This window comes from Engraulis encrasicolus, chromosome 8 (assembly GCF_034702125.1).
Source record: "Engraulis encrasicolus isolate BLACKSEA-1 chromosome 8, IST_EnEncr_1.0, whole genome shotgun sequence".
NCBI lineage: Eukaryota > Metazoa > Chordata > Actinopteri > Clupeiformes > Engraulidae > Engraulis > Engraulis encrasicolus.
In genome coordinates this window covers 35,523,521-35,551,301 of record NC_085864.1, presented here as the reverse complement: position 1 = coordinate 35,551,301, position 27,781 = coordinate 35,523,521, and the positions used below count along the sequence as shown (strand labels likewise).

Sequence of the window (27,781 nt, the reverse complement as noted above, 5' to 3'; positions counted from 1 at the left end):
AAAAAAATATGGCCATCTTCAGCATGGGGATCTACCCACAAACTAGATGAAATTAAATGATCATGCCTTTACATGAAATAAGATTATGGTCAGAATTTTTGAGGTACAATTACTGCGTTGCAATGCAGTTATTATCTATGCTGCAATAACAATTTTGTCATTTAAATAGACCACCAAAAAAAGAAAAAAGAAGCAGCAAGAAAGAATGTCGCGCATGTATGACGTTTCCGGACGTGATACCAGGCGACTTTTTATGTCGTCGCTTCACATTGTTGTTAGCAAGCCTGTCTGTTTTCACATCAGTTGAAGTGAAGCTGTCGCCGTGAACTGATTTCTCTGAACAATTTAAAAATCACTCCTAAAACTCAAGGTTTGAAAATCCCTTTATTTCCCATTATCATATATTTATACAATTAACTGTATAGAAATGTACAGTTCATTTATTCGGGAAGTAGTAACCTTAATAAGTTGCATGTCAACCGGTTAGGTAACGCCGCTAGCTAACATAGAACGGCAGCTAGCATAGCTAACGTGCCGGACGATATTTATTTTAAGCGTTTTCTGTAAGTTGACTTGGCTAGGATGTTTACATGTGAGCCTTGGTGTCTGAAGTAATCTGTGGCCGTCCTTTGATCGCTCGTCTATCTGGGGTTCTAAAGGTAACGACGTCAGCTAGGTATTTAGCAAACGTCAAAAGTTCTTTGGTCAGATTTGTTTGGAAAGATAATGTTAGCCAGCGTATTATGTGTGGGAAAGCGTATGTGAACAATTAGCCAAGCTAGCGCGTAACCCAATATTCTGATGGCCAGATTTGGGCCTGCTATTTTATGGTGTTCAGTTACATTTCCATATCCATTTGGATTAGTAACATTTAAGATTCTACGCAGTTTTACGGTAGTGGCTGTGCTGTTAAAAAAAAGGTCGCTGTAACGATTGTGGGTTAACTACAGTGTGTCTGAAATGGTCATGAAAGATCTGGATTCCCTTTCTTGGTCATCAGCTTGTGGGTCGGTCCTGTGAAATGTTCCTGATGTCTGATGAACAAAATAAAGAGAATTCATCACAGAGCAACATTAAAACATAGGGAACCACAAAGGATGAAACGTCATTAATCATTTATGTGGCCTGTTTCAGTAGTGGTTGCGGTGACTTCTTTACCACAGATTTATTTTATTTACTTGAATAATGTCACACGACATGAACTGCAGTTTGCCTAAGTATCTCTTATTGTGTCATAGAACAGGGACAGGGTGACACATTAATATGTATATTTAGATTGATATTACAAATGTTTGATGCGGGGTAGAGTCTAGTGCTAGACCTCTGGCATTCCATTTAGATGTATATTTTACCAGGCTGCTGGAAGTTTACCGTGCACATGTTAAGTTGGGACGAGGAATTGTGTCAGTCATTCAGGGTAGAGCTCTATACACTCCATTTCATAGTTTCATTTCCATCTTGTCAGCAGGTGAGGGGAGCTAGCGTCACCCTGCTCACTTAGCTCAGTGCATTTCAGTGACGCAGTTGTCTGTAGCTACTTCACGGCAAGGGCAGCCATCCGTGATTCTCTGCAGGACCTTTCATCAAACCATGGTGCATATTTCGTATGCTTGCAGACTGCTTGTGTGTATACGATGTAGTTAAGATGAAGCTGCCATTATCTTGCAACGGGGTACTCCTAAACGACGGTAATGATTGTCCTTCGTGCTCTAGCCTGTCATAACATTTCATGTCATAGCTGTGACTAGGGTTGCCAACCGTCCCTTGAAATACGGAATCGTCCTGTATTTAGAGATAAAAGTACGGGTTCCGTATTGAACTGAAACGGGACACAGGACGTTAAAATGTAAGAAATTACATCTAAGAAATGCTATTTTTTCTGGGGGACGACCCCCAGACCCCCGGCACGATGAAATGTCCCGTATTTTTTTCATTGACAGTTGGCAACCCTAGCTGTGACTCTCATCGTAGCTTGCAAGCATCTGAACGCGCTATCGGTACGTTAATTGGCAGCTGTTTTTTAGCTGTGTATTCTTCAGTTGAGTTTCGGTGCAAGTGCATGTTGTAATTGTCGCAGATACAGATTGTTGTGCGAATGGAGGCGATTCTTGGATATTAGGAAACGCCTATTTTGGCGCATTACAGCAAATTCCCGTGGCGCACAATTCAATAAACTGTATTTCGTTTTGCTACAGGAAAAACTATTTGGCCTGGCCGATATTAAGAAGGTATCCCAAACGCTGGACCGACTCGTAAGTGTTTTTTAGTTGTTATAATGAATACGTAAAGGCATATTATTGTATCGTGTATGTACTTTGGTTTATTGTACGGTACACTTGTGTTGTATATTCTGCAAGTTTTTAAGTCAACATCTCTGTATACGTTCATGTGCAAGTGTAGACTTATGGCTTGTCCTGTCTGTATAATTAAAATCTAGCACCAATTGCTCCTGTGGGTTCAGTGTTTATAGCTGAAATCCAGGAATTGACCTCAACCCACTTTCTGCTCACAGAACCTGGTAGACTTGAATGGGTACGGCGATCGTAGGTTCATTGGTAAGTATGATTGGCCCTTTTTTTGCATTGTAAAGAGAGGAATATGGAGTTCACGAAACATCCCCACTTATGACATGTTCTCCTGACATTCTAGATCCAGCACGAATAGCCAACCCTTTCGGTGACTCCATAATGCCTGTGAAGAAGAAGAGAAAGTCCTCTGGTTCAGACGACTCAGGTCTTCGAAAGTGCAAAATAACCAGGTAAATGTGTGTGGGTTTTATACAAAACAACCATAATGGTGATTCTTTGCAGAAAAGACTGTATCTATTGGTGATGTCAGTCCATTGGCCCTCATTGCTGGCCTCCTCACCATGTGGGTGTTCCATTGGACATGACAGACTGAGTGATGGGGACCCACTAGTTTGACGCCCTCTCGGTACTTCACATGGTAATCAAACCTTTCAAACAAGCCATTTAAGGTTAGAGTTAGGCTTAAGGTAAGGGTTAGGTTTTAAGGTAAGGGTTAGGTTTAAGGTAAGGGTTAGGTTTAGGGTTAAGGTTAGGGTTAGGGTTTAGGTTTAGGTTAGGTTTAGGGTCGTATGACGTAAGCGGTAAGTACCGAAAGGGCGTTGAATTAGTGAGTCCCCAGAGTGATGAGACCCCGGTTTTTCCAGCCTTGTTGCCTTAAAGCAGGGGTGTCAAACTCAGATTCACAGTGGGCAAGAATCATAGTCTGGGATGAAACTCAATATTTCAAAAACAAAAAAACAATCCCATCCCATCATATTAGTTTAAATGTGCCTGCACATAATTTTATTGTACTGATTTGGCCCCTGGGCCTTGCATTTGACAGTGATGAGATCCAGTCTTTGCGGCATTGTTGTCCAATGGGTATGTGGTGATGTCCATGGTCTGTAAATAATTAAATGTGATGATGGCATATTTATGCAGAATGTCTTTCTTTTCTTTCTTTCGTAGTTATTGCAGAACTCAAACGTCAACTAGATTGATAAACCCAGAGGATCAGTTTTCCAGCAAGAAGTGCCTGGCCTGGTTTTATGAATATACAGGTAATAACAATCAATATGGGATTCATAAATGACTTACGAATGTGGGATTGACTACTTTCAAAATGTATATTATTCTCTTAAGGTGAGCATTTTAGCTATCAAACCCTCAGCTGCTGATTTGATGTTAGATGAAAGAGAAATCTGAATTGGCTCCTCTTGTTTATTGTATTTAGAGTTGTGTAACGGCTCAACTCTTGACCTGTGTTTATGAATAATTTGTCGTCTCAGGTTCTGACGAAATTGTTGGGCCTGAGGGGATGGAGAAGTTTTGTGAAGATATCGGTGTGGAGCCAGAAAATGTAAGTCTTCTTGATCATCCTCAAATTAGGAAGCACATTTAGGCATGTCTCATAATGCACATGGCAGTAACAAACAAATTACTAAATATCAGTCAGTTTTCATGGAAAACCTGCTGATCTTTTATTCACCTTACATTTTGTTTTTCCTATACCATTCCAAGTTACTGAAGTAGTTGTTCATCATATGCTATAGCAGGGGTTCCCAACCTTTTCCAACTTGTGGCCCACTTGAAAATCTCACCAATGTTTGCGGCCCACCTTTGATCCAATAAACAATATGACTCAAATAAATAGTCAAACGCCAGTGGGGTTGGCAATGTTCAGGCTATCCCTCTGCTTTGAAAGACACATTCACTTTGTTTTATTAAATCCACATACACAAACATACTGGACCAGTATAGTTTTTTTTTTAAAGCAATTTCACGATCCATTTGAACACCTTTGTGGGCCCACCAATGGGCCTCGGACCACAGGCCTGGAACCACTGCTCTGTATAGCATCTTTAAAGCCCAGGCTATTAAAACACTAGTGTTTTACAATTTGCTGCTCACAGACCAGAACTACGGAGCCTTCTAACCTTGATGTTGCTAATTGCATCTGCAGATTGTAATGTTGGTATTGGCCTGGAAACTGGAGGCAGAGAATATGGGTTTCTTCACGAAAGAGGAGTGGATGAACGGCATGACCTCGCTGCAGTAAGTCGGTGGCTCTCCTGCTGCTCTGTGGTGCATTTCTCAAAAGTGTAGTTGTTTGCCAGTTAGCAACTTGGGAAGTTACCAATGGGAAATTGCATGGCAAACAACAAAGTAGCTAGCGTAGTTAGCAACTATGGTTTCGAGAAATGCATCCCTGGCCCTAAGGGCCGGAATATTTTCTGCAGGGTGTGTGCGCGAGCACGTGCGTGTGCAAATTTCTAGCACGAATTTTATGTCCATTTTGTGCTTCTTAGTAGCGCACTTGAAAGCAAGGTTAGCAGACACGTGCCCACTGTACAATATTGACACAACCTCTAGAGGCAATCTTCCAAACTTCTGTGTTGAGGTCGTGGTACAGTCAAACAATGGTGGAAACTATTAATGAGCCTTGTTGACTATCAGCACCCAGTATGATCCCTCAAGTATTGTACACAGTGGCCCTTCCGTGGCTGATATGGTAGGGCACTCATCTACTATGCGGCCGACCCAGGTTCGATTCCTGACCCGGGTCCTTTGCTGGGCCTTCCCCATCTCTCTCTCCCAATTTGCTTCCTGTCTCTACTTCACTGTCCTGTCTGAGAAAAAAAAAACTATAAAGGCTTGTAAAGCCCCCCAAAAATACTTTGTTCTGGTAGTTCTGCAGAAAGTATATGCACTCGTTCACACATGGATGGTATGCCAAAGTTAAGTCCCGTAGCCAAGCATCTTCTTGCCTTAAGTCAATGCACAGCGCAGTCTTCAGTGCAGGGCCCTATACTACAAAGCTGGTTCAGGATAAGTCAAGGTTATGTTAAGAGGTAAATCATCTAATAGAAGAGCCTGGAGTCCTCATTTTCTCAATAAAAGCTCTTGTATTAGATGATTTACCTCTTAATTTAACCGTAATTTATCCTGAACCAGCTCTGTAGTATAGGCCCGAGGACAGTACAGTGCGTTTCACGTGAGTGCATGTCTCTAATCCATTGCTCTTTGCTCCCCATCACAGATGTGACTGCACAGAGAGGCTACAAAGCAAGCTGGATTACCTGCGGTCTCAGCTCAACGACAGTTCAGTGTTCAGGCACATCTACAGATATGCCTTCGATTTCGCCAGGGTAAGTACTCATAGGGTTCTGTAGTTATAGCTACAGAAATTGCCCAGGAAAGGCTTGAAATGTGCTTTGAGTCAATGTAAATTGCAATTTTCAAATTGCAAGTATTGTGTGTTTAATAATTGTATCGTGAGTGATTCTACAGTTAGTAGCACCTGACCTAGGCTGTGAATGGAATTTTTATGCTTTTTGTTAGAATTATGTTTTTATTGAGACTTATTCTCCCACCCAAATTCCTCTTACATATATGGTTCGCTCATATGGAATTCAAACCTTCAACTTCCCAATTATACTTTTTTTTGTTGGTCCATTTATTGGAGGCATTTTGTCACTGCAGATACTGTGTGTCCACTGAATCTCTGCCCATATTATTTGTTTTCTTCCCATAAGGATAAAGACCAGAGGAGTCTGGATATGGACACGGCCAAATCAATGCTAGCTTTAATCTTGGGAAGGACGTGGCCCTTGTTCCCCGTCTTCCACCAGTTCTTGGAGGTACGTTCAGTTTGTGTAGCACACCGCATGCTACATGTTGGTGCAAAGTTGTCATTACATTATTATTACTGTGTAATACAGTGTTGACATTACTTCATTACTTAGCTTTACATTTAGCAAATACTTTTATCCAAAGCGACTTACAAAAACATGTTGTTATAAAAGAGAACTTGATATGTTGTTTAAAGGTTTGATTGTTGGTGAGCAATTGTTTAAGTGAGTTTTTTTTTCCATGTATGTGTTCCACAGCAATCTAAGTATAAAGTCATGAACAAGGACCAGTGGTACAATGTCCTGGAGTTCAGTCGCACTGTTAACGCAGACCTCAGCAACTATGACGAGGACGGAGCCTGTAAGTGTCACATGCATGATCATCATCATCATCATAACTTGCTCATAAAGTTATTTTGATCTTGTTGCACTTCACTTGTGAGATTCGTCTCCATTTCAAGTCCAAAAGGCATCAGCCATGCATTGATTTTAAGTCAGAAACCATATCAATAGCCATATCATAGTCTTTGATCACTCACACGCACACACAAGAATAGCTGGATGGACTTCCCAGCTGTCATATTGATCATTAATTACTCAGTTTAATGTGGAAATCCTCGATTTATTTTTCTCTGATTGCTTCAGCGGTTGTCGCTGGCATGGTCAGCAAACGCTAAGCTACTAGGTAACTAACACTGGTAAATAAAGTGTCATATTTCCACAAATATGCTCTCCATTTAGTCTAATGGGAAATGTAGGGGACCAATGTTGCTTAGAGGAGGTTAAAAAGCTATTGGTTAAGTAATGTTGAAATGCAACAATATTCACAACGGTGCTTATGGTTTTGATGCCCACCAGCTCAGTGACACCCACAAGCAGGCAGTAATGTTGTCCTTTTTCGTCATATTCTGTCAATCCATAAATTCAATCCATATTGTTTGCATGTTTGAACTGATGTCTAGTTATCTTTATAATAGTTATTGTTCTTGATGTGAATCACCATTTACTACTCCCCAACTAGCCTGGTTGCTGCTGCTATCGCTACATCAGGCCTGGCCTGGATCCTGTGCTAAACCTAAGCTGTTGTGTATTTGACCTTTAACCCCTTAGGGCCTGTGCTGCTGGATGAGTTCGTGGAGTGGCAGAAGGCCCGGTCGGCATTATAGCACCCCGACGACACACCGAGCGCTTGGCGAGGAGAAGAAGCACGGTAACACTTTACTTGACGCTGGTGTCATAAGCATGTCATTACAGTGTCCTAATAGTGTCATGATGCAGTCATAGATAAGTCATAAGCATTATGTCCGTGTCATAAACATTTTATGACTGTTGGCCTTAAGTGACATTCGGTTATGGCAAAGACAACCTATGACATGGACATAATGTTTATGACACGTGCATAACTGTGCCATGACACTATTATGACACTGTAGTGGCATGCTTATGACAGCGGCGTCAAGTAAAGTGTTACCAGAAGCACATATAAGGAGGGATGTCCTTCCTCTCTTCCGAACCACAACAAAAAAAGACGAAAGAGAAAGACGACATAACTTTACTTAAGTGAATCACACAGCACGTACCTCCTCCCACACCTCACCTTCTGTCTGTCTCATGTCAGTGGAAGAGACAAAGAGGAAACTGTGCTCTTAAAAGACTTCTTCAGTGTTCATCTAAAAAAAGAGAGAAGTTCGAAACAGGACAAACTGCTATTTTTTTTGTATGTCTTGCATATTGTTGCAATGGTTACATAGCCAGTGTTGTAAGATCTACTGGGGAATTTATTTGTTTCTGTAATATTGTTTTTTTTTTGTTTTCTTTTTTTTTCTTTTTTTGAGTCTTACCTTGTTTATAGTGTTTTCAAATGAAAATAAAGACTTAAATTGTTTCAAATGGTGTATTTATTGACATGGAGAGAAAATGAATACATTCAGTATGCAAAACATGTAATCAGGATTTAATGTGACAAAAACATAATTTGAAACGTGGTAGATATTGGTGTCCTTCAAGAGGGGGTGTGGTTTCCATAGCCTTTTCAATTTAGATATTGTTATCAGATACAAGGATGTTTTCATCATGTACATGGAGCCTTTCATGTCACATGTTATGAAAAGGTATGCAGAAGAATTAAACTCCTCCTTGGGTCTGAACACACACACACACACACACACGTACGTGTGTGTGTGTGTGTGCTCAGGCCAATCATAAGGAGTTTAACAAACAAATGGCTTGAGGAAAGAAAATCCTCAGTCTCTCTGTTCTTGGCCTATGACGGCACAGTCACCTGCCAGATCTGAATTTTCTGATCAGTTCATGTCCTGGGTGCGATTGGTGCTTGAGAATTTTATGGAGAGGTGAAAATACTTAAAAATATGAAACGTTTCTCGATTATTTTTTTAAATAACATCAGTATTTCATATGGTTATGATGTTTGTTTCAACAATATTTAAAAATAAACATCGCTAAATAAAAATCGCTTTACATTACATTCAGCTGACATTCTTAAAGAGGCCAATTCTTATTCGGCTTCAGGGTACAGCCCTTGAGACAATGTGAGGTTGGATGACTTGCTTAATAGCGATCCAAATGCATAGCAGTGCTCAGCCCCTGTGTTGCCAGACATACGATAATTATCGTATTTGTACCATCATTTTGACACTTGTCCTCAGTACGATCAAAAAAACATGATGTATGATCATTTCAGAGTTGTCATTCAGTTCACTTAGATGCCTTGAAACAACAATTTGGCTCTTGTACGATAATTTCCTCCCAAAAATTATAATTTTGAGGATTTTGTACGATAATTCAGCATTTTCCATCTGGCAACACTGCTCGGCCCTTATGCGGTGTGGCTTTAGTTGATACTCTCCCACCCAAATTCCTCTTACTCATGGTTCGCTCATATGCAATTCAAACCTTCAACCATCCTAAACAATAGGCCATAGCTGCCACTAATTACCATTAGTGCAACTCATAGTCTCTTAGACCTCTAAATCTACATTCTGCACCTCTAAATCTACATGCAGCCTTCCACCAACCGAATCCTCCTCTGCGTCACTTGTCTGGCCTAGTTCTGCCTCCTCCTCTGTGGGCTGCTGACGTGGGCTGGTGCTGACATCCAGGGCCTCCACAGAGCTCATGATGGCACTCAGGCGGTTCAGAGACCGCGTCCTCTGCTTCGGCCTCGGTGCACCTGTGTTGGCCCCCTCTGGTTCCTTGATGTGGCCGTAAGGTTGACCCTCTTCGTCGTAGTTGTAGAGCCTGATCACCCGGCCTCGCCTCGCTGGCCTAGGTGCTACCTGGTCCTGCGGTTTAGGCGCATCATCTTCTCCTGGTGGGTTAGCTGCCGGTGTTTGATCATCATCACCTTGTGTTATTTCTGAGGATGCGTCCTGGGTGCGGTCACCATCCGCTTGTGACGTATCTGAGGTTGTGTCCTGGGTTCCATCACTATCAGATGAAGGTGAGGTTTTTTCTTGTGCTTCTTCTCCTGTCTGATCGTCAGCTGATTGTGGAAGATTATCTCCTGTCGTGATTGTCTCTGTTTCCGAATCTCCATCAGCGTGTGATGTATCTGAGGATCCATTCTGGGATCCATCAGCATCAGCTGGAGGTGGACGACTCTCTCCTGGCTGTTCTGCTTCTCCGGCCTGAAGTCTATCAGCTGGAGATGGTTCCGCTTGCTGGTCCCCGTCATCAGCTGGAGGCGTATCCGTGGAACCGTCTTGGGTACCAACATCCCCTCCCTCAGGAATGGGCTTACTCTCCTCCTGCCTCACCTTTGAGCGGAAGCTCCTGGGAGCTTTGACTGGAGGAGAGGGAGTCACGCTTGCACTACCATTACCGTCGTCTGCATCTGAGGAGGAGATCCCATTGGTCACAAAGCTGGTGAACCCAGCTGAGCTCGCCTCCATGGAGATCTGATTGTTGTCCTCCTCCTCCTCCTCGGGGGTTGTCGGGCTGCGGTTGCGGCCTGGACGTCTGAAGCGTGCCTTGGCTTTCTGCAGGCAGCTGCTTAGACAGGGGCTGCTCAACGCTCCCAGTGCCAACCCCACAACAAAGGTCAGTACCACTGATGATGCCACTACAGCTGTGAAGTGACCCTCGGTAACTGTCTCTTCTCGTGGCTGAACTCTTACGTCTCTGGTCAGCCTTGGCTTACTAGGTAGAGAGGAGTGACAGTTGCTCGGCGTGGACACTCTGTATGGAATGATGACCCTTTGATGATTTTCCTCCAGGAAGCAGTAATAAAGCCCCGTGTTGTCGCAAGTGACGTTCAGTATTGTCACACTGCCATCGCAGGAGCACCTTAAGTCACTGTGGCTTTCACAGGAAATTCGGCTTTTCAACCACTTGTCAGGTGTCTTCCAGTACATCAGCACCCCTGCATTTGACAAAAGATGGATTTAATAAATCTGTAATAACAGTATTTGTTTAATGACATGGATTTAAAGTCCATCAATGAGAACAGCCAACATGTTGGGTGTCTCATTTAGGATGCTGATTGTCACTGAATTCATGCTTTTAAAAACAAAACAAAAACATGACCACAAAAATAGGCTTTCTTATCATTAAGACATTGTTGCCTATTGGTTATATCTGCTGTAATCCAAGCACAGAAACAAGCAGAGGGGTAGTCCAAGAACTGGGTTAAGTGGGCGGAAGTGATAATCCTCATAATAGATACCCTGTAGCAGTCATTTTGTCAAGAAAATGAGGACTCTAGGGTCTTTTAAGTGTTTTACCACAACCTCAAGGTTAACATATCCTGGATTACTACTGAACCAGCTTCTTGTAATTCTCCCCATGTTGCAAGCACAAATGAGGGTTTGGATATTTGACTTGCAGGCCCTCTAGTGGTGCACTTGTGTCTTGTCACTCTCACCATTGTAGTTGTCCCCACAAGGTATGGTCAGAGACGTCCCCAGAACGCCATTGAGAGTGACTGTGGTGTGGACCCTCAGATTTGCTGCCTCTCCACGCTGAGACTCATCCTCCCTCTCCACGAAGTAACGAGTCCATTTCTCCCGGCACAGTACTGCGTCGGTCAGCCACACTGAACCCTTTCTCGTCTGCTCAGATCCACAGTCACACCTGAAGAGGTTGCCATGGAAACGCAGGTCGACTCCCCGCTCCCACAGCTGCCTCACGGTGATGTCATCAAGCCCCCTCAGATGATTTGATCTTAAATCAACCATCTATTAGAAAACAGGACATGTGTCTGAAATATGTTGTATAGTGTATATGGCAAAGAATAATGGTCATGACATGTTACCATCAGGTGTTGCAGAGACAGGCTTATTTACTTCAGGATGCTGATTACATGAGATAGTATACTAGGCCTAATTGGTAAATCTATTAAATGTGTATTATTATGTCAACATTTATCTGAGTAACTGTTTGCTTTAGAAAAAAATCCCCCACACACACAAGCTATCCTCAATGCATTGTTGATGTTCAGTCATATTCACCTTCAAATGGCCATGGTTTTGGAAAACGTCATCAGCCAAAGCAGAAATATGGTTGTTCTCCAGTTGCAGTGTCTCTAGACTTGGGCAGCAACTGAGATCTCTTGTTTGCAGCTGAGCGAGTTGATTGGCTCCCAGTGATAAGGTTTTTAACTCTGTAAGTTGATTAATAGCTGAAATAATAGCAGAATTTATACTTTAAAAGGAGATCATTATGGTGTCATGTACAAAGTTATGTAAAATGTATACATTACATTTTATTGAAAATACAGACGGTTCAAAATGTGTAAGGCTATACATGTATGTATGAGCTATAGAAATGGTCTAGGCAAACCTGTCCCATAGGCTAAATTTTCCCATAAAGTGCATACAGGGGTATTTGTCACCAATACATACAAATTCTTCGATTTATTTTCACCTTTAATTTTTCCCTCTGGCACGGGAAATCTGAAGTGCTTTTACATATACGTATCAAAACTTTAAATTTTTCACACAGGGGAAACTGATTTAGAACCCCCATTTTAACCATTTGAAGAGTGGGATCCCACATGTGAGTAGAGTATTACCTAAATTCATTCATGTCACAATATCATGATGACTTTGTTTGGAAATACAGTAGAATGTTATTTTAGAACTTTAGAGTTGCAGAATGTTTGTGGAGAATTCTACAAGTACAATCCCTCCTGAAAGGGTTAAAAAGGGCTCTCACTCTAGCTAGTGTCACAATGGTTCACTGTCCGTCTCTCAGTCATGGAGGTGTAACACAAACTAGTCAGGTTTGCATTTAACTTATTTGCATGAGTTATGCGTGGTGGTTGCTCGTATAGGCCGTGAAGATTCACACACATTTCACACACATTTCAACTGAATGAGCTCAAGTGGGCCCCAACTATGGCTCAAACGGTTGGGCACTGCAGTGTTACACCGGGGACTCTGGGTTTGACTCTGTCCTGAGGAAATTTCCCAACCCTCCCTGTCTCTCTCTCCCACTCATTTCCTGTACAACAATTTACTGCTATATCCTAAAATGAAGGCAACCACCCACCCCCACCCCCACCCCCCAAAAAAATGTCCAAGTGAGTGTTTCTAATAAACTAAAATGTGCATTAAGAGACAAATGTCATCATTCATAGACACATTTTTTGTAAAAAAAAATAAATCAAATTAAGTCAATTAAGAGACATACCAAATCACAACATGCAGCCAGTTCTCATTTACAGGATTATAAGTGACAGTTCTAACATATTTTTGAGAAACTTGGTATAAGGGTGAACCGTAGACATGTAACTCTCACCGCCTGGGACAGTTCGAATGTTATTCCCCTGAAGCCACAAGGCCTCCAACTGTGGCAGGTCGGCAAAGGCTGTTTTATGGATCCACTGCAGCTGGTTGTGTCGCAGGTCAAGCACGCTGAGCTTCCTGAGTCCCTGAAACATCCGCTCCGTCACACCCCGAAGAGCGTTGCTGCTGAGGTTCAGCCCCAGCAGCTGGTGTAGACGGGAGAAAGCCCCGTTATCAATCTTCTCAATGGAGTTGTGGCTGAGGATGAGCTGGGTGTGATGACAACAGAAGTCTGCCCTCTCGATCACAGTGATAAGGTTGTAACTCAGATCCAGGATTTTAACGAGTGAGTGGAGGCTTGAAGAAGGCACGGACCTGAGAGCCAGTCCTGAGCAGTTCACTCGATAGCCGTGATTTGCAGCAGGTTCCTCCTCACCAGACTCAATTGGGTTCTCCAGAAGGTTCCATTTGCAGAGGTGGTGGACTGGACTGGCCTGGGCCATCTGATCACTGATCCACCACGGCCCAATGAGAAGAATGAAGTGCAACATCTTACCTGTCTCCATGACGGCCCTTGCAAGAAGTATTGAGAATAATACGATTCAATTTACAGTTTTCCGTGATGCACTGAATAGAAGAAGTGCATCTGGGTTGGTGACTACACTCAAAGGCTGAAAGCACAATCTAAATTAAAAGAAATTGTGGAAAAAATCCAGAAGTGTATGAGGTAGATTTTTACTCTTACTGATGACAACACTTGGCCTACTACATGGTTTTAGATACTTAATACACCAGCACCACTATGCCTAATGAGGTAGATATTACTGTGAGAGTACCTCTATTTTCTATGTTATACACCTCTGCAAACATCACAATTAATAAATATTTGAATCTACTTACCAATGTGCTCTTCAGATTCCACTAGTTCAATAGGCCTACAAAATGTATCAAAAAAGAAATAACCGTGAATGTGCTAGTTCAGTGCAGTGCATGTTCCCATGTCTGGCCCCTTTGATGTTCCTTCTTTGAGACAGTGTAAAGTGCAGTGTGCACATGACTAGCATGACAGTTGTCATACTGTCTGTTAATTTTCCTCAGAGTTTAACGATTAACCTTAAGGAGGTGAGCCAACAGCCGTAAACCCTAAACTACTGTTTTGATGATGACACAAGAATGTTTTTTTGCCTTCAGATCAGAAATAGTTGGGTCATTTATAGAAGTTCCGTGACCGTGGAGAGGAAAGGTTTGTTTCTCACTGGATTTGGCATCTATAAAGGTTATATAAAAAAATGAGCCGGGGTGCCCCTCACAAAAATGTGGGGAAATTTTTGTAGAACCCTATATCTAAAATGGCTGCTGCCAGCCAAGCTGGAAATTTACTTTTTAATGGTTTTGCGCACAATGCTGCATAATACATGGTTTCTGAGACTATTTGGGTCAAGAAATTCACGAATGATGTAGATTTATTGATTTGACCTATTTTTGACCTTCAAATTCAAGATGGCTGCCACTTTTGGCTCTTTAAATGTCAATTTTTCAAAATCGTCAGAGAGCTTTGATATTAGGCTCAAATGAAAGGTCTGCTCAGTTATGGACAGTAAAGTAGGCTATGCAGAGGTCATCTGATAGGTAAAAATATCAAGGTTTGTGGTTGATGAGAATTAAACTGCTTATAAGTCGGGTCATGATGTGAGGTTCCGTGACCATCCTCTGGCAAGGATGTTTTGATGATTGATTTGACCCTTTAGAAAAGATTTAGCCCCCATTTCCCTCCCAGAAATCCCGGCATTTTTTGCTAGAGACGCAAATTCAAAATTGCGTCCGGCGCCATCTCTAAGAAATAACTTTTAATCTGAATGACCTTAAATCATGTATGAAGACACTTTTTCATACAAGTCAACCATGAGGATTCCAAATCTGACGTCATTTTGATAATACAACTTTGTTTTGACCATGAAATTCAAGATGGCTGCCATCTAGAACAGTCGTTTTCAACCTTTTTTGGCCGTGACCCTCCAAACTGGACTGGGGACCCCCAATTTGTGTAGCTCCATTCCTCATACATAGATATTGAGAAAATAGCTGATATACAAGCATACAATACCTCACATTATAAGGCGTAGTGTGCTTGTAGGTAGGCAATTTTCACAATGTTTGGCTTTTTAAATATGATTTGACAATTTGGCCAATGTTTTAGCATTGTTTGTTGATAGCTTTAGATGCAGTAATGGTAGTTTACTTTGAGAGTCCTTACGTTTATCACCCCCCCCCCCCCCTCCAAAAAAAGGGTCTCGACCTACAGATTGAAAGCCACTGATATAGTGGAAAACTTGAACTCAAGGCAAGAGCTGCTGAAATGGAAAGAAGTTCTCTCAAAGCAGCCATCAACCTGGTTGAAGACAGTCAAACGTGTGAAGCTCTCAGAACTGCTAGAAGACTGTGTTGTTGAGGAATGTGTGGCTTTATTCAACCCCAATGGCATATAGAGGAAGTACGCAGAAGAACAAGCTCTCATCCAGAAGATCTCCCTCCAACATATTGTGATTGAAGAACCCTATGTTTCTCTAATTGACATGGGCATGATCTGGAGGATGGCAACTCCATCAGTAGAAGATTGGCAGACACATGACGCCACACCATACAATTGGTTGGACTATGTCCAAAAGGTGTCTCCAGCATCCTTGCCTGCCAGTGTGGAGTGGGCGCACTAGGTACGCCAAGTAGCTGTCAAGAAGGCTGTGTTGGGGTAAGATGTGTTTGGCATCTGAAGGGAGACGGATAAAATACTCTCTTCATGGTCTTCCACTTGGAAGCATAGGCTTCAGCTATGGTGCTACTCTTCTTGTGTGCATAGATCACCTGTCTCGTGAACGCAAACTGCTCTTCTCAGATGACACTGCCATTGTGAGATGTATTAAAGATGGGCAGGAGGGGGAGTACAGGGGCCTGGTGCAGAACTTTGTTAGATAGTGCGGGACCAACCAGTTGCAGTTGAACACCACCAAAACCAAGGAAATGGTGGTTGATTTCTGTTGGTCCACCCCACCCCTTGTGCCTGTATCTTTTGAGGGGGAGACAGTGAAAACAGTCTGCACCTACAAATACCTGGGGGTACATCAGAAAAGTAAATTAGACTGGTCAGTAAATTCACACACGCAGTCTAAAAGAAAGTGCAGAGTAGGGTCTATTTCCTGAGGAAGTTGAGATAATTTTATGTCTGCAACGCACACTCCTGCAGATTTTCTACCAGTCTGTCATGGCTAGTGTGCGTTCCTATGCTGTGGCATGCTGGGCGGGAGCATTAGGAAGAGAGATGCTGGACCAGAGATGCAGGGATCATTGACATTGATTACACGGTGAGAATGAGAATGGCGGGCAAGGATGATGGATGACACCTTTTTGACACAGCCCAACCACTTGTATGACGTGCCGTCCTGTGTCCAATGGAGTTGCCATCCTCCAGATCATGCCCATGTCAATTAGAGCAACATGGGGTTCTTTAATCGCAATAGGTTGGACGGAGATCTTCTGGATGATCTTGCTCCCTTGCATCTTCCTGTATATGCCATTGAGGTTGAATAAGGTGAATAAGGCCACACGTTCCTCAACAACATGGTGTTCTTGCAGCTCAGGGAGCTAAGGTTGACTGTCTTGAATCAGGCTTATCACTACTTTTGAGAGCACTTCTGTCCATTTCAGCAGCTCTTGCTTTGAGTCCCTCAACAAGCTTCTTTATGCAAGAATGCTTGGAAAATGTCCTATGAAATGTTCTATGTACTAGATCAGTGGTTCTCAACCTGTGGGTTGAGATCCCCTTTTTGGGGGGTGGGATGTGTAAGGACTTTCAATTTAAAAGACCATCACCAATGGAGTCCAAATATGACTGTTTTGGGGGGTCACGGCCTAAAAAGGTTGAAAACGACTGTTCTAGATGGCAGCCATCTTGAATTTCACGGTCAAACCAAAGTTGTATATCAAAATGATGTCAGATTTGGAATCCTCATGGTTGACTTGTATGAAAAAGTGTCTTCATACATGATTCTATGTCATTCAGATCAAAAGTTATTTTTTTAGAGATGGCGCTGGACGCCATTTTGAATTTGCCTCTCTAGTAAAAAATGCCAGGATTTCTGGGAGGGACATGGGGGCTAAATCTTTTCTAAAGGGTCCATAGAGGTCAAATCAATCATCAAAACATCCTTGCCAGAGGATGGTCACGGAACCTCACATTATGACCCGACTAATCAGCAGTTTAATTCTCATCAACCACAACCCTTGATATTTTTTACCTTTCAGATGACTTCTGCATAGCCTACTTGTAATTTTACTGTCCTAACTGAACTCAGTATCGGCAGACCTTTCATTTGAGCCTAATATTAAGGCTCTCTGACGATTTTGAAAAATTGACATTTAAAGAGCCAAAAGTGGCAGCCATCTTGAATTTGAAGGTCAAAAATAGGTCAAATCAATAAATCTACATCATTTGTGAATTGACCCAAACAGTCTCAAAAACCATGTATTATGCAGCACTGTGGGCAAAACCATTAAAAAGTAAATTTCCCGCTTGGCTGGCAGCAGCCATTTTGGATATAGGGCTCTACAAAAATTTCCCCACATTTTTGTGAGGGGCACCCCGGCTCATTTTGTTATTTAACCTTTATAGATGACAAATCCAGTGAGAAACGAACCTTTCCTCTCCACGGTCACGGAACTTCTATAAATGACCCAACTAAAATGGGTTGACTAACCCCCACCCCCCCACTCCCAAATGTAGGACATATAAATACATTTAAATAGATAGATAAATAAATATGTTTTATAAAACATATACCATATTAAATTGTATTTTCCCGCAGACCTCCTCATAGCCGCATCTACTGCATGTCTTGGGTTTTTACAGCTTGTTATGATTTGTCGACAGTGTGCGTGATTTAGTTGGTCAGTGCTGTGGTCAGGAATAACAATGGACTAAATATCACATTCAATTTCAGATCTGCTCCAATCTGTTTTTTCATTTATTACATTGTAACTAACATTTTCACAGACCCCCCTGACAATGCACCATGGATTCCAAGGGGTCACTGGACCCTACTTTGAGAATCACCGCACCGTGGTATGTGAGGCCCCTTGGAAAGTGGGTTGAGATAGTCCTGCGCTAAGGACCAGTGATGGCTTGGCCCGGGCATGGCCAACTTCACCCATCTATCAATTCACTAGCACCATGGGTAGTCATGGGTAAGCGGTTAGGGTGTCAGACTTGTAGACCAAAGATTGCCGGTTCGACACCCAACCAGCAAGGTTGGTGGGGGGAGTAATCAACCAGTGCTCTCCCCCATCCTCCTCCATGATTGAGGTGCCCTGAGCATGGTACTACTATCCCACCGCACTGCTCCCTTGGGGCGCTATTGAGGGCTGCCGCCTTGCACGGGTGAGGCATACATGCAATTTTGTTGTGTGCAGTGTCCACTTGTGTGCTGTGGAGTGCTGTGTCACAATGACAATGGGAGTTGGAGTTTCCCAATGGGCTTCTTTTACTTTCACTAACAACAGATAGACGGCATGCATGCTACTCATGTGCTTGTTTCTAAAACTGTTTAAAGGAGAAGTCCACTTTTGTGAACATTAAGGCCATTTTCTGAGTGGTCTGCAATGTTTTAGAGTCCCCCTCACCGTTTATTTCATGATTGCTGCAGTCTCTGTTATTTGGCTGATCTCAACCAGCTTTAGAATGGCCGTCTATGGGCACCTGCAACTCTGTTCTTAAAATCACCTTTAACATTTGTTTTGAAGAATATGCAACTCAGCAAGTGTTCAGCAGTATTCACTGGTGTTCCTTAGCAACTTTTGTAGCGAAATATGGCATCTGTTGTGTTTTATGTGTGTTTTATGTAGCAATTTGTAAATTAAGTTTCACTTTCACTTTCACTTTCTTTCACAAAATGGCAAATAAAAAATGACCGAATCCATATTTCACCTTGAAACTTGTTAGGGACTGCTAGTGAACACCCCTAACCACTTTGTGAGCTGTAGACTTTCGAAAACAAATGTTTAAGGTGATTTTAAGAACAGAGTTGCAGGTGCCCATAGACAGCCATTCTAAAGCTGGTTGAGATCAAATCCAAATCAGCCAAATAACAGAGACTGCAGCAAACATGAAATAAACGGTGAGGGGGACTCTAAAACATTGCAGACCACTCAGAAAATGGCCTTAATGTTCAAAAAACTGGACTTCTCCTTTAAGTAAAATGTCTTTTAGGCCTGCGTTTAACTTGAATTGTAAGTGCCATATGTTGTATGTGCAGTGCACCATAGCCTACCATACATGCAAGATGAAAGAAGAATGCAGAAAGGCGCAAACCCACGTCCATGCAATCACACAAATAGACAGCAGGTGTCGCTGTTTATTTGTTTTGGTCGTACGGCTCTGGTTTTGGTTAGAGCCGTGTGTGAATGTAGACCTACTGTATGCATTGAAGAATATTTGCCAATGCCCTCAAGAGTCGTAGATGAAGGATGCCCCCAGTTTTGTATGGCTATATGTCGATGTACATGCACAATCATTGACTGCCCCTTGTTATTTTGACCATTTTTCCTGTTGGCCTATGAAAAAATGTCAGTCAGCCTAGGCCTAGGCGTACTATATTCGTCTAGACTATTTGTCTAACTGCATGTCCCTGTTTGAGTGCATTCAATGATGACAAGCAAACTCACTAAAGTTGTGAAGTTGTAAAACTATTTCCCCACCGATATTTCAAAATAGCATCTGTGGAGATTAGTTTTCGTGATTTTATCACTGCGACTTTTTCCAAGAATTGTTGACGGGCTGCGCCACTATTGCCGCTAAAACGAAGTTGTTGCTGCCCTTTACTGTCACTGGACCCTTATCACAACCCACTGCCTCTCTGTATTTGCAGTGTGTGCATTAGAGGCGCGTTCACGCTGCTCACATTCCTGCCAGCAGGGCGCGTTCCCTAGGGTGAGGGGCAAGAGAGAAAGCAGGAAGGGACACTTTTGTTGTCATGGCAATGCAGCATGGTGTTTTTCCTCCTCTGGTACAGGGATGCACAAACGACTGTCGCCTCGATTATACATACATAATGCTCGAAGCTGCATGTTTAAGGAAATGTGAGAAATACGAATTTTATAATAACAGACCTATAAAATCTTTGAATGATGTGACGACTTCAAAATCGGTCGCCAAGGCGACAACAATATGCGTTTTTGAAGGGATGAAGTCATTGTTACGCTGATAGTTGCTATAGTTACATCCAAGGGAGGGCGCTGCGGAGGGCTGGCCTACGTAATATGACGCATGGCGGGGGCGTGTCCGTGGTGCGCGCTGCGCAAGGCTGCTTGTTGTTCCCGCAGAGAGGCAAGAAGATGGCGGCCGTGTCAAGCGGAGGTGCAGCTGGGTCCTCTGCGGCTGGGATCACGCACTCTAGCCGACCGGCCGCAGGTATCAGCGCCCAGAACCGAGCACAGCCATCACCAGGGGTCAACCACCCTAGCAGACCCTCCCCAGCTACGGGGTGCATCACTAACCCTGGCCACCCTTCAGTCAGCAGGCCCCCCCCAGCCCGAGTGGGCTACTACGAAATCGAGCGGACCATCGGCAAGGGGAATTTCGCTGTCGTTAAACTAGCAACACATGTCATCACAAAAGCCAAGGTAAGGCTACATATAAAACCATTAAAGAGCACAGTGATATCAATGTTGTCAGGCTTTGCATCCTTTTCCAATTGTTGGGCCGAGCTGGTGTCTCTTGTAGGCTGAAGATCGGGCCTTTAGGCTCTGTAGAGCGGTTATTGCTAACCCTCTCGCTCGCTTTGCGTAGTGCGGGGGTGTAAACTCGGAACCTGAAATTACTGAAAATGCCTCGTCAATTAATGTGAAACCTTGTGTTTTTTCATCTGCTGTGTAATAACGGTAAAGAGTAGGCTGACATGTCTGCTCAGTGAATAGAGAAAGGGAAAGCGCCGGGGAGAAAGACGAAGAGATGGCTTGCTAGCTAGCATAGTTCTAGATGAGTGTGGTTCCAACGTCAGTATGAACGCCACGGCTTTGGTCATTCGAGGATGTTTGGTTATCACTTTTGACAAACAGATGACTCATAGCTATGTGTATGTACCAGTGCTGTGCCCGTGATTGCTAAATAGTATTAATCAGTTAAGGAAAAAAATAAAACAAAATGCATTTAAGTCATTCGACCTGAGATCACATAAAGATGTTTCGTCAACGCAGAGGACAGGGCATTTGTTAGCTTCTAAGCTAGCTAGCTGGTTTTGGTACTTGGTGAAAATTAAGCACTACACTCCTTTATCCGCTTAGTTTGAATTGGTCCAACTCACGAATATTCGTTTCACGGAGTCAATGCTTGGTCAGCATTTCGTCTATGGGGCTTGTTTTGCTGTGTGCATGCGTGCGTGTGTGCGTTTCAGAGAGGGTGTCGTGAGGTGTCTTGTTGCTGTGTATACAACATATGTAACTAAATAGTAATCATATGTCACTCTTTCCGCTATGGGAATGACCTCACTGTCAGTAGCGTCTGACATATTAAAATGTTTTTATAAACAACATCTCTGGTATCGACATCTACCAAATTTTAGTATGCGTAATTTTTGCATAGTGTGGGCGTCGTGTAGGCAGATGTTATGTTGGCAGAGGAGTCGCACAGTAAGTAACCACTAGTCTCCCATCATCAGTGTGTGGGGGTTTCCTCGTCTTCAGTGATGTACACAAACTGCCAGGAAAGTGAAAAAGAGAGCGAGAGAAGAAAGAGTGAGAGGGAAAGGGAGATAACAGACGGTCGCCTTACTGTTTATTGCCCGGAGGCGGTCAGGAACAAGTGTACTGAGGCTTGTTTGCTCCTTACCATGATTGACTGGATAGCTAGAGGTCAGTTGGGAGGACTTGCCCCAGGCTGTAAGCCAGTTTAACTAAGCCGGTAGATCTTCTGTGTCATAAGACCTTGAAACGAATTGGAAAGGCAGACAGGCCAGGCCGTTCACCTGTATTTGAGGTCTCTCTCCCAGAATGTCACACGGGGTGGAAAATCAACAAACACCGGTTTCTGGAGCTAGACATTTAGATAAAGACATGTGTGACGGTGGCCCCATGTATTGACAGTGTGTTGACCCAGGTCAGCCGGCACTTGTGAACAGCACATTAATTAATGCCTTATGTGAGCTGTCAGTGTGGTGGTGATGGCGATGGTAGTCGGTGGTTATGGCCATGGCTGTTGCCAGTGTTATGAAAGCGTATGATTGCACGGCTGGAAAAGAGGCAGGGACGTGATGTCCTGAGCAAACATCAGCATGGCTCCCCATCACCTGACACTGCTGTGACGAGAGAGAGAGAGAGAGAGAGAGAGAGAGAGAGAGAGAGAGAGAGAGAGAGAGAGAGAGAGAGAGAGAGAGAGAGAGAGAGAGAGAGAGAGAGAGAGAGAGAGAGAGCGAGAGAGAGAGACTACAGTCGGAGCTAGCCAGGTGCACAAACGCCAGCCATGGGCAGGCTGTAGGCAGTGGGAATGACAAAACAAGACAGTCACTGTGCTGCTACCGGAGGGAACATAGTCTAGGCCTATTTTGGTATTGCATTGCCGAAGAGAAATCCTGATCTAAATTAACAGATGGATGATTTTTTTTAGTAAGTATTTTACTAGTGCTTGATCACTCTAGCTTGTTTGGCCATTTAAAAGCAATTTTTTTGGGGGGGGTTTCAACTTTTATTTAGACAGGACAGTGAAGAGTGGGACAGGAAATGAGTGGGAGAAAGAGACAGGGGAGGGTCGGGAAATGACCCGGGTTGCCTGCGGAGTAGTGCAGTGCCCAGCTGACTAAGCCACGACTGGGCCCGTTTGGCCAGTCCTTTTGCTGTTTTGATCAACTAGGCCAAAGTGGGTGATTTCACCATTTATTAGGTAAAAAGTGGAAGTCGTTAATAAGTCGTTATAAAGAACACAAGGATATAACTAAAGAATGAAGAAAACTACTTTCCGGCTGGATTACTTGTGTTGGTTTTGGTGAGCAGTGATGTACAACATACCAACCATTTGCATATTTTGCTAGTGGACTGTGGTGGGGCTATTTGCCTAATGTACATGATGGGAAATATGGTGTCTGAACTGGAAGTTGACACAAAGGGCATCATAGTTCAGTTTCACTGAGTCACACACACACAAAAAGCCATCCCACGTGCTGTTTAAACATAATCTTCCAACGAGGCTGTGCCACAGTAGTAACAATATGCTTACTATTCAGCATTTGTTAGTCTAGGTGGGCGGGGGAATAGTAGTCATCATCAGACATGTGACAATCATTAGCGGAAATGCCATGTGGTACAATTTCATGTCACACATGATTCGGGATTCGTCCCAATAATCATAATCTGTTGACACTCGTGGGCGAGTATGTCTGTCCTCCTTGGTCCTTGTGGGTCTTCAGATGGGCAAAGAGGCCAATCCTGGCCCCACATACTTTGGGGCAATGTGGGCATGGGTGGGCATGGGTTGTTTTATGGGTTGGGTTGGGTATTGGGTTCGGGAGGACGCCTCCGCGTGGCTTCTTTTAACGTGGGGGGAGCCTGATGCGCCTGCCGCCACCACACGGTCCTTGACAGAAAGAGACCTTGATCCAAGACGACTCGAGATCACCCTCAATAATACCACACACACACACACACACACACATACACAAACTCAATCTTTTCAGGGGATCCAGTCAGGATGGGCCACTTTGACTATAAAGTGCTGGGGGGAAACCCTGTTATTTATCAGAACTGAAGATATTATCGTCTACCATCTTGGGTTCCACTAAAATGGAAATGTGAAAGAGGCTTAATCGGCGTTCTTGAGTGTCATTTTGTTAATTCGTTGGTTGAAGGAGCTCAGTGAGGGGACACTAGGCCTATTCTGTGGACTAGTCAACTGAACTGGGAGACTGTCACTTGGGTCACGTATGGCCACCGCCCTTCCCTTGCATACTTTTGGTCATAGTGAGTGACAGCAGGGTCACTGAAGAAGGCCCACAATTTGGGAATGATTTCCCACGAAAGGCCTTTTAAAGACCTTGCTGTGAATAAATTCACTGTATCACCTTATCAAATTGACCTGAAAGAAAACCCACACGAGACAGAGATAGCATTTAAAAACTGCAGCAGAATGGAGGTCTTGCCCAGCGCATAGATCTTAAAGCACTGAGACAATCCCACAGCCCGCTAACGGTTTTGGCCCTGCCTTTATTGTCAGCTAACAAGTAATCACTAACAGAATTGTTAGTTTAACCAAACAAGGACATAGTTCAGCTAATGAAGAATAAACATACAAGCCAGGTGGTAACTTATCTGTGACAACACAGATAACAGAACTCACAGCAAGTGACAACACAGATGTCAGAGCTCACACATAGAAAGAGTTCACACAGGGTTTAACCAAACAGACTAGAACAGTCTTACTAGTCTTACTAGTAACAGTCTTACTAGAAACACAAAAAGCAATGTCCTAACTACGTTACATTTTTATCACATTTTATATTTTCAATAATACATTTATAAATGCAGAGAATTTCTTAACACTTGCTTAGGCCCTGCCGTGGCCAAACGGTAGGGCACTTGTCTGCCGTGCGGCTGACCCGGGTTCGATTCCCGGCCCGGGTCGTTTGAGGGCCCTTCACTGTCTCTCTCTCCCCACTCGCTGTCACCACCTTCACTGTCCTATCATAAATAAAGTCAAAAAGACCCAAAACATTTTTTTTGAAGATCTCGCTTAACCCACTCATGTCTATTATTTGGACTTGGCACATACGCACTCCGTTTTGTGAGGTGCTCTGATTTGCCCAGGGTACAAAAAGCAGCGATGGCTGTGACACGACTCACCCACAATCTCATAATCAAGGTTCACTTACCATCAAGCAGACTTCCTCCTGGAGATAACTTTTACTGGGTGTGTTATTGGGCATATTCCTGGCCACCTACTACGGCACATCTGTGCTTTAAATATCATTTTTATTGTGTGTGTGTGTGGGGGTCAGTGGAGAGTTGGCTTGTTAAATACACTAGGGTAGGCTACCTGGCCGACCAGGTTTCATATCAGAGATCATTCCACTGCCGTTGTTCCTGCATTCCCCACCTGGCATCAGACTTCATATTGATAATACTGTAGCCTGTCCAGCACACAGATGCACGCACATGCACGCGCGCACACACACACACACACACACACACACACAGGGCTCTAAATGAATACCAGCCAACCGGCCAAATGCTGGTGAAATTTAAGTTTGACCAACTAACTAGTCACTTTGACCCATTAGTGAGTGTGTGCTTGGCTAATAAGATTAACATCTACTAGCCATTTTGGCAGGTGATGAAAAAAGTTAATTTAGAGCCCTGCACACACAGACACAGACACACACACACACACACACACACACACACACACACATTCACTCACGTTCACAGACACTGACACTGACACTTGCACGTACCTGCGGTAATAATATTGAGCAAGAAGAAGTGTCTGACCTATACCCTGTAGATTGGCACGCGAGGTAGCTTTGATGTGCCGTGCTTGTGTGAATAAAATGCCAGTTTCCTCATTTTATATGGGCTCATCGAAAGTCCCATTAGTCCCGTGTGTCATTTACATACTTTTTCTGTCTGAGTGAGTGAGGTATTGTGGGCCTAATGGCGCTGGTGGCTATGGTCACAATTCTGAGGCGTGTATGTGTTTGTGTGTGTACGTTTGTGTGCTGCTGGTGTGTATGGAGGGCATTGACCAAGCACTATTTTTAATTCCTCCATTAAAACTCAAGTGTTCCTCCTCACATCCTGTTCCGTTTCTTTTCTCTTTTTTTTGTCTTTTCATTTGGAAAATAGCAATGAAAAGAGAGATGAGTGGGAAGGGGGGGGCAAAAGAAAAGAAAAGAAAAGTGAGTGCATCACGCTCTCGCAAGTGTGCCTGGAGCTACCTGTCACTTCTCTTTTTTTTATGAGGGCCTCGCCTTTGCTGAAATGCAGCCTGTGCATTGACGAGATGCCATCATCATCGTCGTCATCATCGTCATCTTCTTCTTCTTCTTTTTCTTCTTCATGACAAGCACAGAAGTTGTCCTTTTATGACAGGAGGTTGCTGTCACGTGAAGACACAGCACTGCTTATAAAAAAAAAACACAGTGGCTCCCTCTCTGTCTCTGTCTCTCTGTCTTTCTCTCCCTCAGCCATCAAGCTACACTGGCTCATTTAAGCTGTTGGCTGATGAAAAACACACACACACACACTCTCACTCTCTGTTGAGCGCACACACACACACACACACACACACACACACACACACACACACACACACACACACACACACACACACAGCCGTGCTGTGTAAAAGCGAGTCAGGCGTGCACGCATCAACACCTTTCCAGGCGGCGTTAGTCATACTTAATCAGTGCCCTATGGTCCTTTTCCACAATCAGGAAGAAAAGGAGTTCACATCAGGGCTAGGAGCTGGGGCTGGGGCTGCAGAGAACAGGGGATGGGGGGTGGGGGGTGAGACTCCAAAGCATTACAATACAGGCACGCACTGTCACGCACACTCACTTTCACTCACTGGCGCACACACACACACAGCTTTGTAGACACACACACACACACACACACACACACACACACACACACACACACATGCAGTTACACACACCCACACACACTTTTACTCACGCAGGCTCTCTCACACACACACATACACACACACACGTACACATCAACAAATACAAATGCCGGTGGCCTCAGGGCACCTTGTGGGTGGACTTAGCTCAGGGCTGAGCCCTGCTGTCAGGTGAGCAAGGGGGCAGGCGAGGCTACTATGTAGGTCCATCTCAACGCCGGCCTAAAGCTATGTGTATACAACAAAGCACAAGCTACGCTACCTAAGCTACAGACGTCATTATTTGTCTATGGAGGGAAGGCGAATAAAGCTTCCAAAGCGAATTCTCCAGGAGCGAAGCAAGTGACCTGAGCAAATTTCAAAGATTCAAGTCAAGCCAATATTATGTTAATGAGCTATGGCGCGTTTCGTCGAAAAAAACTAAAAAACAATTGGAATGTTCATGTCTCCGAATGTCCCAGACTGTAAAAAGACTGCACCGTATGCTGCTAAGAATAGGGCAGAGCAGACAGGTAGACGTCCTAGTAACGGAAACAACTAACCAGCCAGTCGTCCTGTCAGTCAGGACTGGGTGGGTGCCCTGTACTAGTATGTACACACGCACACCGACAGCAAGAGAGCAGAGTCGGGCAGACACTGGTGTACTGTACAGGACCAGCCATGAACTGCATTGGACATTTGGACAGAAGTTATATAGTGCCTTTCCACTCCTTCGAGCTCTCAAAAAAGCGCTTTACATGATTGTATGCTTCAAATTCACCCATTCACACTCACATTCATACACCAATGGCAGCGACTGCCACGCAGGGTACCACCCTGCCACCAGGAGCAACTTGGGGTTAAGTATCTTGCTTAAGGACACATCGATAGGGTCATGCAGAGAGGGGCTCGAACCTGCAACCCTTGGGTTGCTGAACGGCTCCTCCAGCCAGACGGATGAGTGAATGGGATGGTGCACTGCTACACTGTAGCAACTTAGAAGAGAGAAGAGCAGAACAGGGGTGAATTTCTCGAAACCAAAGTTGCTTACTACATCAGCTACTTCGTTGTTTTCAATGCATTTTCCCATTGGCAACTACCGAAGTTGCTAACAGGCTAACAACTTCCCTTTTGAGAAACTCACCCCAGAACAGTTACAAGCAAGTGTAACGGAGGCTAAGTAGCACAGAGTTGGCGTGGAACGTTGGTAAACCTCCCTCCGATAGCCTCATATTGCCGGACCGTTGTAGTTGACGAGGCTGC

At 43.8% G+C, this 27,781-nt stretch overlaps 3 protein-coding genes across 8 annotated transcripts in view; 2 read left to right on the top strand and 1 right to left on the bottom strand.

The window, feature by feature from the left end:
- The first annotated feature begins 267 nt into the window (after positions 1 to 267).
- On the top strand, positions 268 to 8,029 carry dcun1d5 (DCN1, defective in cullin neddylation 1, domain containing 5 (S. cerevisiae)). 3 transcript variants are annotated; one of them, XM_063205570.1, is made up of 11 exons: positions 268 to 370; positions 2,196 to 2,252; positions 2,513 to 2,555; positions 2,650 to 2,758; positions 3,477 to 3,568; positions 3,797 to 3,867; positions 4,471 to 4,562; positions 5,548 to 5,656; positions 6,044 to 6,148; positions 6,398 to 6,500; positions 7,250 to 8,029. In XM_063205570.1, exons 4-11 carry the CDS (start codon positions 2,688 to 2,690, stop codon positions 7,303 to 7,305), a joined length of 699 nt encoding a protein of 232 aa, XP_063061640.1. In that variant the 5' UTR covers positions 268 to 370; positions 2,196 to 2,252; positions 2,513 to 2,555; positions 2,650 to 2,687; the 3' UTR covers positions 7,306 to 8,029. The 3 variants fall into 3 exon arrangements, with proteins under 3 accessions (XP_063061640.1, XP_063061641.1, XP_063061639.1); XM_063205571.1 differs by lacking the exon at positions 268 to 370 and adding an exon at positions 573 to 659; XM_063205569.1 differs by lacking the exon at positions 268 to 370 and adding an exon at positions 1,575 to 1,593.
- An 820-nt stretch (positions 8,030 to 8,849) lies between these two features.
- LOC134453846 (uncharacterized) lies at positions 8,850 to 13,451 on the bottom strand. Its single transcript, XM_063204596.1, has 3 exons — positions 12,879 to 13,451; positions 11,022 to 11,334; positions 8,850 to 10,520 (listed from the first exon to the last, which is right to left on the bottom strand). Exons 1-3 carry the CDS (start codon positions 13,449 to 13,451, stop codon positions 9,118 to 9,120), a joined length of 2,289 nt encoding a protein of 762 aa, XP_063060666.1. The 3' UTR covers positions 8,850 to 9,117.
- Positions 13,452 to 20,175: 6,724 nt separating this feature from the next.
- sik3 (SIK family kinase 3) overlaps positions 20,176 to 27,781 on the top strand; it is an 89,896-nt gene continuing 82,290 nt past the window's right edge. For all 4 annotated transcript variants that reach the window (XM_063205541.1, XM_063205542.1, XM_063205539.1 and 1 more), the window contains exon 1: positions 20,176 to 20,553. In XM_063205541.1, coding sequence (XP_063061611.1) covers positions 20,191 to 20,553 — 363 coding nt within the window. In that variant the 5' untranslated portion in view covers positions 20,176 to 20,190. The remainder of the gene's footprint in view (positions 20,554 to 27,781) is intronic.